At 32.7% G+C, this 19765-nt stretch overlaps 1 protein-coding gene across 5 annotated transcripts in view; it reads left to right on the top strand.

Moving 5' to 3' along the window:
- The window catches only part of LOC143342740 (uncharacterized), a 188880-nt gene that overhangs the window by 137468 nt on the left and 31647 nt on the right, over positions 1 to 19765 (top strand). For all 5 annotated transcript variants that reach the window (XM_076766935.1, XM_076766934.1, XM_076766936.1 and 2 more), the window contains one exon: positions 15448 to 15621. In XM_076766935.1, the coding sequence (XP_076623050.1) occupies positions 15448 to 15621 (174 nt within the window). The remainder of the gene's footprint in view (positions 1 to 15447; positions 15622 to 19765) is intronic.

Below are 19765 nucleotides of genomic sequence, written 5' to 3'. Positions count from 1 at the left end.
GCGTTTGTGTGCATCGTCCCCAATTGAACATACGTATATACATCATTTATCATAAACGTGAGAGCAATATGAATGCTCCGATGAGCCGTGAAACGGAGGCAAAAGAAACCGTGACTGCAGAGAAGCTGCAAAAGTAATTGGAATTGTTAGAGCAACGATGCATAACCTTTTCTGTTTTATGGACCAAGTAAAATGAAATAATATAGAGTTTTTTTGTCTTTACAAATCATCGTGAATAGACACACGGGTTGTTCGACGCGAAATTATTAAAATTCATTGTAAAAATTGTTGTTCGAGTCGAAAAACAATTCGTCGTTTACTGGAAGAATTCGAAGTCACTAAGTTTTAGTTGTTGATCAATGTATTCCAATATTATATTGAATATTGTAATAAATAGTCATATTATCAGAATTTTCTAGTAAAAGGTAACTTTCTTCGCCATCTTCCGGTATGGGTTTAATTTCGAAACAATGAAACACTACACCTTCCACGTATTCGTTGTGTATTAGAGTTTACTTTTCAAAATTATCTTCCATCTTAAAAATTCGAGTAGTATAAAATAAATTCTCAGAAGGGACCACATTGTCGAAATAATCCAATTTTAAGAAGCTACGCGATATTAAAAAGAAAGTGACACTAAATTAAAGAACCAAAAACCACACAAAGAACCAGAAGAAACGTTAATAAGAAAATTATTAGATACGTCTTAAGGGAAAGTGTTACTGAGAGTCCAAAATTACCAATTCCATGGTGTTTTCAAGAACTAAGCATTCCTCAGTCTTAACAAGAAGCTTTCTGGCTACGATTTTTATTTACAAAGTGAGGACTGTTTTATGGAGCATAAAAAAATCTGTTTTCTTGGCAAAAGTAATGGTTTACTTTCTATTTAAATCTCACGTGTCTTCTAATCGTTGTAATATAGTCAATCCTTGTCATTGTGTCGCTAGCTCGGAATCAGACGGTGACACGATGAGAGGCGAGTGAAGAAATTCGATTGTTATCGAATTTGTTTTTCTTCGAGACTCGCTAGCGTTTCTATATTTGAGAACAAGATTGGGAATAGGAAAAGCGACTGTGAAATAGTGAAAACGAGTCACGTATAGTTAACCCTTTTGCGGACGGAGCAAAAAGAAACCGAATGATCGCTGTGGCCAGAACACTTTCTATCGTGCAAGACAAACACGTACAAATAGAAGTAAAATCGAGTTTATTACAATTATTTTTATTCCTGAGGGAGTTCTTTTGGTTTTTCATTTTATTACAAAAGCTTAAGAATTATTTTAACGCTGGGTTTACGGACAGTCGTTGCGCATATTTTTATTATAATTCGCTAGGTTGACAGTTGCATTAAAATACAGTTTTTCTTTTAATTAAAGTATACATCCATATTATTACATCGATTTAATGCAACATAAATTGCTAACAAATAATATTTATGAGTCCTATAACGTTAAGTTTAGAATCTGAATGCGTCAAATTGACGCGTACCGTAAACCTAGTGTTAATAATGTAATTAATTATTCCCGACATTTAATGATACAGTTGTTGGAAACAATTGACGAAAGATATTTTAATTCTTTGAATTACTGCACTTTGTATATTTTAACTCTGATATCTATAAAACGTGTTGTATTGAAACTTCGTGTTTCCTTTTTTACATACTAATATTCGCTTATCGCAGAATTGCGTTTGAATTTAAATATCTTTGAGAATATTCATAATGGTACATGTGTTATACAAAAGTATTACTTCCTGTACGATTATAACCTAACAGTAATTTTAGAGTGGGAAAATCCAAGGAGCTTAGTGCCAAAATTAAACAAATTGGGATTTTTCGGTAATTAAATGTCACGTTCTCTTGCCAGCAATTCTCGAAAAGGTCAATATGTTTGCAATTACGCGTTAAAAGGTTTTCATTTTTAGAAAACTATTATTTGACACAAGTCCCTTTATTACTTCCACTTTACTGTTATCAATTCTAATATTAATAAATATAATCGTTATTATTTTTTCGTAACATTGCAATATACTTACTACTGAGAAAAACAAAGAAATTGACATCGCTGAAACCGAAGATCGTTTCTAATTTTATCAACGTTAACATTTCGATTTATATGCAGAGTGTTCCACCATCCCTGGGAAAAATTTTAATGGGGGATTCTAGAGGCCAAAATAAGAGGAAAATCAAGAATACCAATTTATTGATGGAGGCTTCGTTAAAAAGTTATTAACAATTAAATTCAAAAATTTCAAAAATTTCAAAACGTTATGGAAAAATTATTTTCGGTTGCGGGGGTAAATTACTATCATTTTTGGTCATTACACATACCCCCGAAATCCTACGCATTTTCGAAAAAAAAATTCATTACTGAAAATATAATGTCTGACAATAACTGTTTGTTACCCTGAAAATTGGAAAGTTTCAAATCATTCTACAAAAATTATTTTTGGTTGCAGGGGTCAATTACAATCATATTTGATCATTACACATACCCCCGAATTCCTACGCACTTTCGAGAAAAAAATTCATTACTGAAAATCTAATCTGAGGCCTGATATGGTTCCCCGAAATTTTATGCGAATCTTTGAAACATCATAACTCCTGAACGGATTGGACGATTTTAACGTTTAAAAAAGCAAACTACGCGTATTTTGTTGGAGAATATGTATAAATCGCAAAAATATTCGAAAAGTTGTTCCTTGACCCCGCAAAATGAGAAAAACCCCATAAAAATGGTGCAATTTTCAAACAGCCATAACTCATACAATAGTGAATATATTTCAATGAAACTTTTTTCTGAAGTAGAGCTCATGGGTACCTACAAAAAAGTATTCGACAACTTTTCTGTAGGGCGACAAATAAAATTACTAAAAATCGAAAAGGAATTTTTAAGAAAAATCGACAGGGTGTAGGTGCCTAAATTTTTCGACGAAAAAAAAAATTTCAAATCGTTCTTTAAAAATTATTTTCGCTGGTGGAGGTCAATTACAATCATGTTTGGTCAATATACATACCCTCGAAATCCTTCACACTTTCGAGAAAAAAATTCAGGAAATTGGACAAATTTTTCGACAAAATTCAAAAATTTCAAATCGTTCTGGAAAAATTATTTTCATTTGCGGGGGTCAATTACAATAATTTTTGGTGAATAGACATACTCCCGAAATCTTGCGCGTTTTCGAGAAAAAAATTCAATACAGTCGGAACTTTAAACGTTAATAACTGTTTAACGAAACCTCCATCAACAAATTGGTATTCTTGATTTTCGTTTTATTTTGGCCTCTAGAATCCCCCATTAAAATTTTTCCCAGGGGTGGCCGAACACCTTGTATATGTAGATTGGAAACATTTTTGCAAAGAAATGTCCTCGATATTTGCAAACATTTTAGAGTGTAAAACGTGTTTTATAATTCAGTATCATACTTGTCATTTCTAGTGTGTTGACGATGCTAACATTATTCAGGGTCAACTTTGGAAGCAGCTGTCTTGCAAAACTTTTTGTATTTACATTCTAAATAATAAAGACGTTGAATAAATAATTAAAAAAGTTTATTGATATTAGAATGCTAAGCGTCAGAAGTTATAGTACTCCACCTTCTAATAACTGAATCGAGTACCATTCGCCCAAAAAATTTGATATTGATTGGAATCAAATTTTTATTATCTTTGTTTACTTTTTTTACTTCGAAAAATTTATCTACTAAAAATAATCCCCATTACTTTCTATAATACCGTCATGGGAAAACGTTGGGGATTTTAACACTAGATTTACGGGCATTGATAGCACGTATATTTATTGATACCTCTCATAGTGATGATTACCTTAAAATACGATTTTTCTTTTAATTAAAATATATATTCATGCCATTGCATCAATCAAATTCAACATAAGTTGTTGAAAAATAATATTTACGCGTTCTGCAATTTTTAATATGGAATCTGACATCCGTCAAATTGACGGCTTCCGTAAATCTAGCGTTAAATAAAGAAATAGAGTATAGTATCTTTATTGCACACAGGTATTTTATTTTACCATTGATATGGTAATTTTAAGTTCCAAATTAAATGGAATGCACACTTTTTCTACTTGAATATAGGTAGTGTAATTTGCTATAAAATTACGAACTATATAATCAGTGTGAAACAAAACTATTAAATAGTAAATTAAATTTATTGTATTTGTTTAACTGTTACAATAAATCAGACACTTTAAATTCAACAGAAATTTAATCAGACAAATCTAGAGCTTGATATGAAATTTGATAAATTTTGTATTATTCAGTGGCTCAAGAATATTTTCGTCCTGTAACGGTCTTTTCTCAGTTGTCAATAGAAATTCTATAAAAGCAGATAATTAACACTAGATTTACGGGCATTGATCGTACATATATTTATTGATACCTTCCACGTTGACGATTACCTTAAAATACGATTTTTCTTTTAATTAAAATATATATTCATGCCATTGCATCAATCAAATTCAACATAAGATGTTAAAAAATAATATTTACGCGTTCTGCAATTTTTAATATGGAATCTGACATCCGTCAAATTGACGGCTTCCGTAAATCTAGCGTTAAATAAAGAAATAGAGTATAGTATCTTTATTGCACACAGGTATTTTATTTTACCATTGATATGGTAATTTTAAGTTCCAAATTAAATGGAATGCACACTTTTTCTACTTGAATATAGGTAGTGTAATTTGCTATAAAATTACGAACTATACAATCAGTGTGAAACAAAACTATTAAACAGTAAATTAAATTTATTGTATTTGTTTAACTGTTACAATAAATCAGACACTTTAAATTCAACAGAAATTTAATCAGACAAATCTAGAGCTTGATATGAAATTTGATAAACTTTGTATTATTCAGTGGCTCAAGAATATTTTCGTCCTGTAACGGTCTTTTCTCAGTTGTTAATAGAAATTCTATAAAAGCAGGTAATTAACACTAGATTTACGGGCATTGATCGTACATATATTTATTGATACTTTCCACGTTGACGATTACCTTAAAATACGATTTTTCTTTTAATTAAAATATATATGCATGCCATTGCATCAATCAAATTCAACATAAGATGTTAAAAAATAATATTTACGCGTTCTGCAATTTTTAATATGGAATCTGACATCCGTCAAATTGACGGCTTCCGTAAATCTAGCGTTAAATAAAGAAATAGAGTATAGTATCTTTATTGCACACAGGTATTTTATTTTACCATTGATATGGTAATTTTAAGTTCCAAATTAAATGGAATGCACACTTTTTCTACTTAAATATAGGTAGTGTAATTTGCTATAAAATTACGAACTATACAATCAGTGTGAAACAAAACTATTAAACAGTAAATTAAATTTATTGTATTTGTTTAACTGTTACAATAAATCAGACACTTTAAATTCAACAGAAATTTAATCAGACAAATCTAGAGCTTGATATGAAATTTGATAAACTTTGTATTATTCAGTGGCTCAAGAATATTTTCGTCCAGTAACGGTCTTTTCTCAGTTGTTAATAGAAATTCTATAAAAGCAGGTAATTAACACTAGATTTACGGGCATTGATCGTACATATATTTATTGATACTTTCCACGTTGACGATTACCTTAAAATACGATTTTTCTTTTAATTAAAATATATATTCATGCCATTGCATCAATCAAATTCAACATAAGATGTTAAAAAATAATATTTACACGTTCTGCAATTTTTAATATGGAATCTGACATCCGTCAAATTGACGGCTTCCGTAAATCTAGCGTTAAATAAAGAAATAGAGTATAGTATCTTTATTGCACACAGGTATTTTATTTTACCATTGATATGGTAATTTTAAGTTCCAAATTAAATGGAATGCACACTTTTTCTACTTGAATATAGGTAGTGTAATTTGCTATAAAATTACGAACTATATAATCAGTGTGAAACAAAACTATTAAATAGTAAATTAAATTTATTGTATTTGTTTAACTGTTACAATAAATCAGACACTTTAAATTCAACAGAAATTTAATCAGACAAATCTAGAGCTTGATATGAAATTTGATAAATTTTGTATTATTCAGTGGCTCAAGAATATTTTCGTCCTGTAACGGTCTTTTCTCAGTTGTTAATAGAAATTCTATAAAAGCAGGTAATTAACACTAGATTTACGGGCATTGATCGTACATATATTTATTGATACTTTCTACGTTGACGATTACCTTAAAATACGATTTTTCTTTTAATTAAAATATATATTCATGCCATTGCATCAATCAAATTCAACATAAGATGTTAAAAAATAATATTTACGCGTTCTGCAATTTTTAATATGGAATCTGGCATCCGTCAAATTGACGGCTTCCGTAAATTTAGTGTTAAAGCAATAAATTCGGTAATATTTTTATCGATGTCTTCAGCTGTTTTAAAATGTAAATCTGTAAGGTGGCGTTGAAGAGATCGAAACAGATGTCAATCTGCCGTTGCCACGTTTGGATGCATATATGACACTCTTTGTTGATCTTGCCGCATATGGCCTTGCATTATGATGCAACAAGATGACCTGTCTGCTTCCTTCGCCGGCGTATTGTCTCTTCCGGTCGATTTCTTCACTCCGTCGCGTCACCTTGATATCGATAGTGATTGGAATTTACAGTCTCTCCAGATTTAAGCAGTTCGTAATACGTAGATCAAGAATGGTGAATTTCTTTCCGTCTGGAGAAAACAACCTGAAAATAACCCGACTCCAAACTTTTTTGCGTTCTTTTCCTGTCGATACGTTCGTCGAAACCACGAACAAATAAAGTAGAAGGCACGCAGTGATTTTTTACCAAAAGAAGCTCCAATTTCCAAAGATCGAAATCTTTGGAATCATTTTTTTCACAAAGAAACAAAGCTGTGCAGACCTTTTTTCAATTTTGTTCTTTTTTCTAAAATGTTCCTAGTCAAATTATTATATATATATTTATGTGGTACATTTTTTATGTATTTACAAGTTATTTTTTCTTTTCTTTTTAAGAATAAGTTTAAAGTGTTTCGTTTTAGTTTTAATGATTTAATCTTATTACTTTCTTGATGCATTTTTCAAATCCCAGAAAGGATTACAAAAAAAAAGAAGCATATTTACTCTTTCATTTTTGGATTAAAATTACTTTTTTTTTATATACTTTGAATTGGTGTAAATATTATCTGCCCCTGAATGCTCTTTCTTGAGATAATTTGTTTTTTGATTCGATATGCAATAACGAATAATAACAAAGTTATCATTACAAGTTATTTAAACAATGAATTCAATTTGTTTATAATTGTGTATTTGTTTGTTATTTGTTTACATTCCAATGTATTCAAAATTATATATAGTTTGTTTCGTCTTTAATATATGTACAGAGAAATAGTTGTTCTAATTAATTATTTTATGTTAAAAATTAAATTTGCAATATATAAATATGGTTGTATTAATGAAAAATTGATTTTTTATTTTTTATCTTTCCAACCCTTTGTTTAGAACTTTGGCAGGAATCTGTTTCTTTATTTTTTTTTGCATTTGTATCTAAAAGCGTTATTAGTGGATCTGAATGTAGTAACAATCTATTAAAAATGTCTTCATTGGTTTTCTTCCTAGAAATCTTTGGCTATGACTCCTTCTAATTAATTTACGTATCCTATGGAACGATTCTAATACCTCTTCTACTGTATAAAACACCCTATGGGTATAATAGTATTTTTTGCCACAGAGGGTCCATGAATTAATACTTTATCTACCGATGAGTAACTTCAACATCATTCGCGGAGAGCATCGATTCGTGTCAATTGTTACTTTAAGTATAAATATCTTCTAAATCTGCAAATTTCTGCAAAATATTTCGATTGGATATCAAACTTACGATGTTCCTTAACAGAATGGTACGTTGTTCGATTTTTAGTAATTTTATTTGTCGCCCTACAGAAAAGTTGTCGAATACTTTTTTGTAGGTACCCATGAGCTCTACTTCAGAAAAAAGTTTCATTGAGACATGTTCACTATTGTAGAAATTATGGACGTTTGTAGATTGGGCCATTTTTATGGGGGTTTTCTCACTTTACGGGGTTAAGGAGCAACTTTTCAAATATTCTTAGAATTTCTACATATTCTTTACTAAAATACACGTTGTTTGCATTTTGAAACATTAAAATCCTCCAATTCGTTCAAGAGTTACGATATTTTAAACATACGCATGAAATTTCGGGGAACCATTTCTGGCCACAAATTAAATTTTCAGTAAGTAACTTTTTTCTCGAAACTGAGTAGGATTTCGAGGGTATGTCTCTTCATGTGGCAGTGTTTTGAAATATTCATGATGCACAGGAGGTATATAAGGTAATAGCTGCTGCATATCCTTACATTTTTCGTATGTAATAGGCTTGGTATCGTGTTACAAAGGCGCCAGGGCGATTTTTTCAAATTTTGGCGGTCTTCCCCGACATGTAGGTGATAAATTTAGAGTCTTAAATTCTGTGTCCTCCATTGATGTTTTATATAAAATAGTATACGGTGTAGTTTTGCAAAATCTCATCCAACATATTTGCAACCAATTTACTTTTCCTCCATTAGTGTTTCTTCTTATCTGTGTTTTAATTGCGTTTTGTAGATTTTTTGTTGAAACGAAATTCTCTCGTTTCATTTCGTGTAAAATAAATTTATTATGTCGTCTACATTGGTCTATAACGTCATAATAATCCTGTGGTATGTACAGGAAATTTTTTTTTCGTAATGCCATTTCTACGATACCAAAATCTGCATCGTTTGGAAGATACGAATGTCCGGAGAGTAAAAATTTATGATCAATTACCTCAATGTTATTTTCCAAAGAGTGGACAACCCTCAACCACATCAACGCCATTTGTAAATTTCGATTTTGCCCAGTACACGTATCACTATATGCAATAACATAAATATGGAAATTGGACTTACACCACTTTCATAATCAATGGTTACGTAATTTCTTTCACCGGCAAATTTTAAATTGAACAAAGCATTAGCATTTTTTAAGATATTAAATACTAACTAGTTATAAACAAAAAGTTTACATTAAATTAAGCATAAATCACGTCATATTTCATTTTTTTTAAAAAAGGACTTACACCACTCTCAAAATAAACGGTCCATATTATAAGCAGGTAAATTAAGATATTAAAGACTTGAGTAAGACCTTTACCTGTTACGATACCTCTAAAAATGGCGACACTAGATAAAACATTTCTTCGTTCTGCCCTGACTATGATCTAAGGCCCTTAGCTGCCCGTATTTCTGTCAATTTACTTGTTTCGAGAGCTAAAACGTGTAAACTTTGACACCCATTCGAGTTTACGACCTCGCTATATTGTGGCCCAGACTATAAATGATTATTTATTAATAATCCAACAATAACATTCTTGAATATTATCCTTTTACTTTTCTATTCATCCAAAAAATAGAACCGCAAGAAAACGCTTTATTTCAGGTTTTTACAGTGGTCTTACCCCTTAACGTATGAACATTTAACACTAGGTTTACGGACACTCGTTGCACATATTTTTATTATAATTCGCTACGTTGACAGTTGCATTAAAATGCAGTTTTTCTTTTAATTAGAGGATACATCCATATCATTACATCAATTCAATTCAACGTAAACTGCTAACAAATAATATTTGAGTCCTATAACGTTAAGTTTAGAATCTGAATGCGTCAAATTGACGCGTACCGTAAACCTAGTGTTAATGACCAGTCTTGCAACGTTCATTTCGTCGATGCAGTGTCAGGTATTGGTGGGTATGACTTTGCGAACAATATCGAGGGAGAAAGTAGCGAACATTAGCGAGGGACTACTGTAACTCGTAAACGAAATACCTAGCATTTTTGATCGTCGTAATCGCTCGTACACGTGTTCCTTTTCCATTAGATACGTAAAAGCGGCCTATACACGCTGCGTAACTTGATCCACGGCGTAGTACGTGTACAATCGCGTTTATAGCGTTGTTAGACCCCTACTTCCGGTTGGATTGTTCCTTCTACCACGCGTTCTTTGCTTTCTATAGTCGGAAATCGATCGTAGCGAAACGCGTTTCCTTATACACTCGGTCGGGGAGTATAGATATAATAATCGCGCCAAGTCGTAGTGCGTTTGTTAATTATTCAAAGGATCGAAAGGACATCGATGGGTTAGGCCGTGTGGCTTCGCCAGTTGGATCGTCAGTCTGATTTCCCGGCTGGTCCGTGGAACACGCGTTTGCTCCTCAGATTCTTCTTCGACGTCAGCTTTTCATCGCGTTCGAGCATCGATCAACGGATCGAACGTTTCAGATCGCTGTTACGAACGGTGATCGCAGAATAAAAAATTCTTCGTAGCCGAAGCTCGTTCCGTCAGAGATGAGTATCTTCTTTATCGCTCGGCTAGCGTTGAGCTCTTTCGGGGAGAAGATGCGCTCCTCAGCCAGAGTGATATTGAAAAAGCATCGATACGTTCGCGGTTTCTACTGAAATCCCGTTTGGCTCGACGATCAATTCCCATTTCTGACGTTCGATCGCTCGTAGAGCTCGCATCTACAATCGTCGCTGGACGACGATTAATTCTCAGCTGATTTCGAAGAATCTTTTCAAACCACTTATCCACATCGACACACCGTGTGCTTCTCTCGATTTTCGTTTTACCACTTGCCAAATTGTTCTTTTCTGTCGTGGGATTTACTAAGACAACACGAGTCGCTTGTCTGTTGATATTCTTTCCTCTGACGAGGCCAGACAACCTTGTCGCCATTCGTTTCTTCGGTAAGCCTTCGAGTTAGGAACAAACAAAGGTGTTTCGACTAATCCACGAAAAGAGAAAAGCAACTGTTATCGAGTCTCAATTTGTAGACGCGTCACCTTCACCGTTGAACTTCTCACGAAGTTACGTCGTTCGACGTAGACCACTCTGCACAGCATTCTCCCGGCTTTCCGTTTCTCTTTTTGTCACGAAACAGTGTTTATCGCACTGTATTTGTCCGCAGCTCGACGTCTGCTCTGCATACGTACGCGAATTTAAGTTCAACTTGATTTTTGGACAGTTTGAAAATCATTCTTGACACTGGATTCCTACGAGCTTTGAGCGAGTCGCCTCTCGGAGATACGTGCCTTCGAGTTAATCGGTAGAAGCGTAAGAGAAGAATAAAAAAACAATGGAGTTCGAAACGCGAGCCTTGATCGATGTTTGCTTCTCTTCGAGCCCGGTCACCAGGGCTAGGTACGTTTAAAGAATTTTTCACATAGAAACCCAAGAAACGCACTTACCAAAATTGACCCGTTGAGAATTTGAAAATTTATTAAGAGGTAAGACCACTGTAAAAACCTAAAATAAAGTGTTTTTTTGCGATTTTTTTTTGGATGGATGGAAAAGTAAGAGATAACCATGTCGTTAAGTGTTAAAAAAAAAATATTTATTCAAAAATAGTGCAAAATGACAACGCTGGATTCTTGCGAGGAGTGTTGAATTTAAGGAGGTATTGCTGTCTAGACTGTCAATTTCACGGCCCTTTTTGTGATTTTTTTTCTAATGACAGGTAGGCTGTTTTGTATTGAGACTTTGTAGATATATTTATTCATCTTCTAAGCATGTACAATATTTTTTTCATGGAAAAATATTAAAAATCGTGGGAATTGTAACTTCTTATTTAATGGCTCTTTTGGAAAAGGTGCTCCAATGGCTTCCAGGATTCTAGATAATTTGAAACAGAGGGGGTTAAAGTATCTTCATAAGGAGGGTTGTAGTTATAGCAGGAACCAGGGAGAAGTCAAAATCCTGATAAATAAAGAAATGGCGACGCTTCAAGTTTCGAATTTCTATTTGTTAATCGTTCGTTTGTCTTTAGCGTATCGAAAGAAATAGTAAAACTCAATATTTTTTTAAATCTCTAGTTCCAGCTATAAAGGCGTGTCTGCTGAATATTCTCTCCAAATTTGAAGTCGATCGGTCTGCTAGATCTTGAAATATCATATAAGCCAGTTTAAATGCATTTTTTTAAACAAGAAGCTATAACTCTCGCAATTTTCAATATTTTTTGATGAAAAAAATACTGTATATACCTATAAGACGAATAAATATATCTGCAAAATGTCACTACAAAACAACCTACCTATCGTTAAAAAAAAATCACTAAAAAAGGCCGAAGATATGACAACCTAAACAGCAATACTCCCTTAAGGCACGCAGTGTAACTGACGCAAATTTGTATCTGGAAAAAAACAAAAAATTTTCTCTTAATCTGTGTGAGTATAGCTAGAAAAATACGTAGAGGATCTTCGATAAGTTAATTTTAACATTACTTATTGACAAATGATTGCCCCATTGTGCAAAATTGAACTTTCTACTTCAAATGCTCGCCAATCACACAAAAATTAATATTTCAAAAATCCCCTACGTATTTCTCTAGCTATATTCGTGTAAATTACGAAACAATTTGTTTTTTTCCAGATACAAAGTGTCAGTTAAATTGCGTGCCACAGAGCGCCTCAGATTCAAAACATGCCTCGCGAGAATGTCTCCAGCGTCGTCATTTTACACTATTTTTGTATAAATATTTTTTTTTTAACACTTAACGACATGGTTATGTCTTACTTTTCCATACATAAAAAAAAAAATCGCAAAAGAACGCTTTATTTCAGGTTTTTACAATGGTCTTACCCCATACAATGCTATCGATTCTTGCGTGGGTCTCCCTGGAAAGTATAATCAATAACAGTTGACATAAACACATGGAGGAAGCGCATTTGAAATATTAGTTTGTTTAAGACGAATGAGAAGTTACGAAAAGTGAGAACAAACAAGAAATTAATAAACTTTTGTACTTGAAGGTCTCAGTAATAATAACAAGGGAAAAGTATCTGGAACTTTGATCCAATTCATGAATGAGATAAACTATTTCGTTAGGGCGTAGGTAATTTGAACTACCAAAATTCTAATTTATTTTTATTTTATAAGATTTTGAAAGTACAAATATGTACAATTACAGCATAGGTACAATTGTCTTAGATAAATATCAATTCTAAATCTTTTAGAGTCGACATTTCGTATTTGAAAAACTGCACCTAAGCTTTGGAATATTTCAAATTATTTAAATTTTTGAAAACATTTTGTGTCACATTTCAGGATTTTGAAATGATTATAAAATTGACACAAAACCATACAATTAATATGCAAATAAGGAGATTAAATAATTTATTGGAAAGTTGTGACATATACTAATTTTGATTGGATTAATTCACTATTTGCTGAGAAACTTTTACAAATTTATTAACTGTACAAATTCAGTTGGAAATGTTAAAATTACGATTCTTCCACAAATATTATTGGTTAACAGATGATTTTCCCTTATTATTTGCAGTGTTATAAATTAATTAAGACTATTAGTTTATTCCAAATATTGTGCACTTCCTTTATGTAAATACGTAGATGAAAATTTATATTTACTTATGTATTTATATCAATTTTATTGATTAAATTTTCTGCTTTTTAATAAATATTCAAACGTTCAACGGGGTGTAGACACACTTATATATTTAAACAAATTTGTGTCGAATCATTTGAAACACTGTATAGTCCAAACAAGCACAATTTAATAAACGTTTCGAGCTTTAATTTGAATTTTCATTGGTATACAAAGTGTGATTGTTTTTATGTAAAAATATACAAGTAATTGCTTCACGTTTTGTGTACCAAACAGGTTTCAAATTAAAGGTCTGAAACGTTTATTCGAAATAAACTATGATCGTCAAATCTATAATTATTATATTTGTTGCAAATATGGTAAGTAATGTAATACATACACTTGTATTTCACCACGTTTGTTACTCTCATACTTTTAAATTCATCTGTAATTTTTATAAACATGATCATTCCTTTTCTGCATTGATAGTTCAAAGCACATATTAGCACTAAAATACTAATTTTCTAGGATTTTATTGTTTATACACAGGACACTTACTTTCATTTGTTAATTATTGTCATTAATATTACATAACTTGTGATAATGCCTTACTACAGAGAAAAAAATAGTTTCCAATAGAAACAGAACGCTTGAGTAATTCTTTTAGTTTCGTTTGCACGAAGAAATGTTCAGGATATGTTGTTAATGGTATTCATATCTGTATTTGATGCATAGAAATATTGTAGAAAAGTTTAATTCACTAATTGTCATAGGAAATCGATGTTCCGGAGAAATCAAAGAAATAATTTTGAATTAAAAATTATCATGTTTAATATAATATAATTATACTATAGTAATACGTGTATCCTCATTGTAGCAAACATGTGCACGTTAAGCAAATCAGATAATTTCAATAAGAGTAAAAGATAAAGTAATATAAAGCATAGCATAATAAAATGAGAAACGAAAAGGAAAATAATAAATTACGCTGATGGCGAGAAAAATAAACAAAGCAGAATAAAATGAAATTCGGTGTCTAAAGTAAGAGAAAAGAAAGAAAATGTATTATGAATCAATAAGTTACTGTCGGTTAGGACATATTCAAGTTAAAAATATCTCTTTCGATTCAAAAAACATAAGAACATCGATGATCCAGATAACATTGAAGAAACTGATCTCGAGAGACAATGCTATGCATAACATTCGTTCTTCGTGACCATTAAACTTGCATCCTGATCATTCCGGTGTTTTCGAAACAGAAATGAATTTCTTCGGTATTCCATATCTAATCATTCTATATTTCAGGTGTAATTATTAACTTATATATCACAGAATACCATTCAAATTTTCTAGTTATGTACTTCCATTTATGTTAATCCTCAACTGGTAGAGCGAAAGATTCGTTGTATAATTGATGATCCGGGGTTAATTTGAACCCAATAAAAAGATAAACGGAAAAATATATTTTATATTTAATAAATGTGAAATTATACGTGACATTCAATCAATTCAATTTAGAGATTTTGGTAATTTTATTTTCCGAGTTTCATTTTAAAAAAATTAGACTTGCAATTATGTTGTGAGGCTATACTCCAGAATAAACGAGATAACACACAATATTAGGTAATTGAATCGTATTATTATACCTGTACTTTAAATCTATTTTTGAATTTTTCAAAAATACTTTTTACTTTCTTGGATTTCAATCCAACGCTCTTATGAAACATACTGTAAGTCCCAGATTACATATTTTAATATCATTGGAATCAGTGAGGTGATTCATTTTCTAAATAATTAACAAAATTTTTATTTGAATACGAATTTTACCCATTTTCAGTCTTAGTTTTAGTTAAAAAATCGCTGTCGATTCTACTTTCGAACGAAATGGCAATCTCGATTTTGTCACTCGAAAGGGAATTACTGTAATGGCGTTCCAAAGCTAAACGTAGATCACTTTTACGCTATTTTACCAGTTGAGGGTCGAGGAAAATAGAAAGAAACGGCGCATTAATCGATCGATTCTGTTTGTTGTAGGTCTGCGGGGTCCATAGGAGCACGATCGGCGCCCAGCACGCCTCTTCAAGTAGTCCCTGGTGGACAACAAGCTGGCCAGCAGTCGATTAGCGGCTCTCAGCTTACAGTGGCCACAGCTAATACTTCTCAGCCTCCGAGGAGTCCAAGCCACACGGCCTTGAGATGTAACGATAGGTGAGTCATCGATCTTTTTTTAGTTTTCTCTAGTCAGTGCGTGGGTAGCCCAAAACTCGGGTTGGAGCTCTGAAAAAATTGACGAATTACGACGATACTTTCCGCATTCACCACCAGAGGGACTGCTCTCTCACAAGTACTCGAAACACTCCCTTCTTCTTTCCTTTTCTTTACTCCTGCTATCTCGCTCACGTCTTCCTTAACACAGCAAATTGCCACATTACGAAAACTATAACACTTATTAACATTAGAACTACCAAAGTGGCCAAAATTACCCATTCGTAATTTCTAATAAAAATTTAGCCTTCTATAAGAGAACGAATAAACACTTATTTCCATTGCATTATACAATTCTTCGCTGATCTATCGTTTTAATTTCTTCGATACAAATAAATACGCTATAATTGTCGGTAGTTTTAGTATTAAATGAACAATATTTCAACAGCTGTCTCTTTACTAATTGAACGACCCTCGTGTATGTTTTTAAAATTTGGCGCCAACTTTTTGAAACAGTCTGTATTATAATTGCAGTTTTTCTGCCATGGTTTTGTTGAATTTTATAAATAATACGAAGTTTTGAAAGGGTCCTCTATCCAAAGGAAGATCATTCGTTGACTGTATTCATTCACGACAGTCAACTCGTGAATAAATCCTGTGGCGATACTTCCAGCACTCACTAACAGGGGGCTACGCTCTCTCACAAGTACTCGATCAACCTTCTATTTCTACGTATACACTCTTCGATCGATCATTCAATGCTCCCTCTCTCCGTTCCTTTTCTTTCCTTCTGGTATCTCGCTTACTTCCTTCGTACAGCAATCCGTCACAGGCTCGAATTGTATGGAATAATATTACTGGGATGTATCTGGCTCTCTTTCTCTACCCAAAAAATCCCCATTATTTCTCTGACGGTACGAACCCGAGTTTCGAGCTTTCTCCTTTGTGGGCGATACCTATTGTTCGCAAGAAGATGGCTAGTGAAAGGAATGCAGGCCTGATTGACGTTTAGATTAGATATCCCCATTCTAGTTCAGAGTTTGGGGGCTCCAATCACATGTATTTGTCGCTATTGGTCGAAACAACGATGTGAGATACGTCGAAAAGTGGTGATAGGATGAGCAACCGGAAATTTTATACGCTCCTGTCCCCTCTTCCGTCTTGCTAGCCAACTTCTCGCAAACGTACAGTATATTCCTCGTAATAGAGGGTGTATGGGTAGCCTACAACTTTCAAGAAACGAATTCGAGCAAAGTCCCGATACATCTTGGGAAAACTGTTTCTGTCACAATTTTCGAGTCCGAATTTTGAGCTACCAAACTAACTCGTGATATGTGGTCTTGCTTTACCCACTGTCCCAATAAACCTTGACGGCCATAATCCGCACAACAGGCTTTACAGTATCTGCTCGCTCTGATGACCCCGAAACACAGATGCAACCCCGAATCCAACACGAATCTTGGCTCCACCTGAAGGTCTCGCAGGACCAACAGGCTTGACGTCAACACGATTTCGTTAACGGCTGCGTTTCATCGAAATTAATCGTTTAATTTAGGCATGTCAAACACGCGACACGCTCGACCATTTTTGTTTTAGAATTTTTTTTTTTTATTGCTCCGAAAACCGAAAATGTACTATTATTTGCTCGGTAGATACATTATTTACGGAGAGAACAAATTAAATCTTTTTAATACTTTCTTTTTGTTATGCATAGTTTTGTACCAGACACGCTATCAATGTTGAGGGATACATGTTTACGCGAATAGCTTTTTACAATAACGAAGATAGAACACCTGGAAGATCAAAATCAGCTGATGAATTTCATTGTATAGTTTTGAAATTTTAGGTCATTTCACAAATCTACGCGTATTTAACTATTAACTTGAAGAGTCTTCTACCAGTCGTGGAAATAAGTTTGAACAAGATGGTTGTTATTTTTCGGTTAAAAATAAGTGTAAGGAATATTTGTAATAGAGGTTCTCTGTTTTTCGACTTTAATGAAGGAGGGCATACATCCTAAGCTACTGTATCGATAAAATTTATGGTAGCGTTTATCGAAGAGTTAAGATAATCTGTTGAAAATCAAAATCTTTAGCGACTTAAACGTATTAAAATTGATACGGATCGCATTTCTGTTTGAATACTCTGATTTCTATTAAAGAGGCATCGATAAATTAATTTAACGACAGAAACAAAATTATCCAAGAAAATTGTCACGCTGTGATAAATATACTTTTTTTTTATTTAAACGAAAATGAGCAGATTTACGAAATGACCTGATAACGTCGGTTGAAACTTTTATATTAAATTTTAATTTTTTTCGTGTTTGCGAAACGGTATATAAAATAAAATAACGTTATTTAAGATAAATTTTTCCGTCGATGTAAGCTTTTCTGTAAATAAATGTATCCTTTTGCTTATTTCTGTAGAAATTATTATTTTCCTGCCAATCCTACACGTGTTTGTTTGCAATAGAATGGTATAATGATCGGTGTTGATATGATTAAAAAATAACCGTTAAAATATTTTTAATATGAAATGGTAATAAAATGAAGATTGACCATTGAACGAAAATGTGTTTGATATGCCTGATTTAATCGATTGAGCGAGAAACGTCTGCTAATAGACTCGACAAGGAATTTATCTGGATATTCGGACACAAAATTTACTTTATTTCCATTATATTGCGAAATTAAAGTTCCTTACTATATAACACATCCTCGACATTTTTTCAAATTATAGGGTAACGAATGGAACTATTCAACAGTTCAATGGAGTACTTGTTATTTTGTAGTATTCTTAATGTTAGTGACATTATTAAAAAATTCACGAGTATTAAGGTTTCTTTATTGGAAAGATTTTAAAAACAGTGTAGGTTTTAAGTGCCGGTCACCAGTGACCACCATGGCAGTCAATGCGTTGAATATGTGTATACAGAGTGTTCGGCCACCCCTGGGAAAAATTTTAATGGGGGATTCTAGAGGCCAAAATAAGACGAAAATCAAGAATACCAATTTGTTGATGGAGGCTCCATTAAAAAGTTATTAACAATTAAATTCAAAAATTTCAAATCGTTCTGGAAAAATTATTTTTGGTTGCAGGGATCAATTATAAGCATTTTTGGTGAATAGACATATCCCTGAAATCCTACCCACTTTCGAGAAAAAAAATCGGTTACGTGTTGAAATTTTTTGGCACAAAAAAAAATTTTTCAAATCGTTTTAAAAAAATTTTTTTCGTTTGCAAGAGTCGATCGCAATCATTTTTGGTCATTACACATACCCCCGAAATCCTACGCATTTTCGAGAAAAAAATTCCCTACCGAAAATATAATCTGAGGCCTGATATGGTTCCCCAATATGCGAATCTTTGAAACATCATAACTCCTGAACGGATTGGACGATTTTAACGTTTCCAAAAGCAAACTACGCGTATTTTGGTGGAGAATATGTACAAATCGTAAAAATATTCGAAAAGTTATTCCTTGATCCCGCAAAATGAGAAAAACTCCATAAAAATGGTTCAATATTCAAACAGCCATAACTCATACAATAGTGAATATATTTCACATTGTTTTCTTTGTTTAAATACACTTTGTCACCTGTATTATCGTCAAAAATAGCTATTATCACCCGTTCAAGTTCCTTGTTTATAGATATTATTTATGGATTACTCAGTATCTAACAAATTTAAATCATTCTAAGATAAGATACGAAATACAAAGTCGTCAAATAATCACAATGTTAACATATGTACACGTTTCACGCGTCCATTTTCTTCAGTGATTAATCATTGATAATTACTTAAAGAGAGATAGAAGGCGGGGTGCAAAATATGATAGATGAATCTTCTTTTGCGTCACTGAAATTTGTGTATGATTATCCAATTTCTTTTGTTTATTTCAATGAAAATATCGGTTGTTCATTATCAAAATCTGAGTCCAAAAAGCTCTTCCACGTCAGAGATATCGTCTGGATCAGGTTTAGATCTATTTTATTGACCAGTACTACAATTTCTTCGGTTATGAGTTTTACTAACTTCTGAGTATTACTTGTCTATTGACGAGTTGAAGAAATATTTAATGAATTGCAACGTTACGTGTAGCGAATATTCGCAAATAGAACGTAGGTCAGCCGAGAGTTGCCTA

Source organism: Colletes latitarsis, chromosome 6 (assembly GCF_051014445.1).
Source record: "Colletes latitarsis isolate SP2378_abdomen chromosome 6, iyColLati1, whole genome shotgun sequence".
Classification (NCBI taxonomy): domain Eukaryota; kingdom Metazoa; phylum Arthropoda; class Insecta; order Hymenoptera; family Colletidae; genus Colletes; species Colletes latitarsis.
The sequence above is the reverse complement of the archived record's forward strand: the minus strand, read 5'-3'. Positions and strand labels throughout refer to the sequence as shown.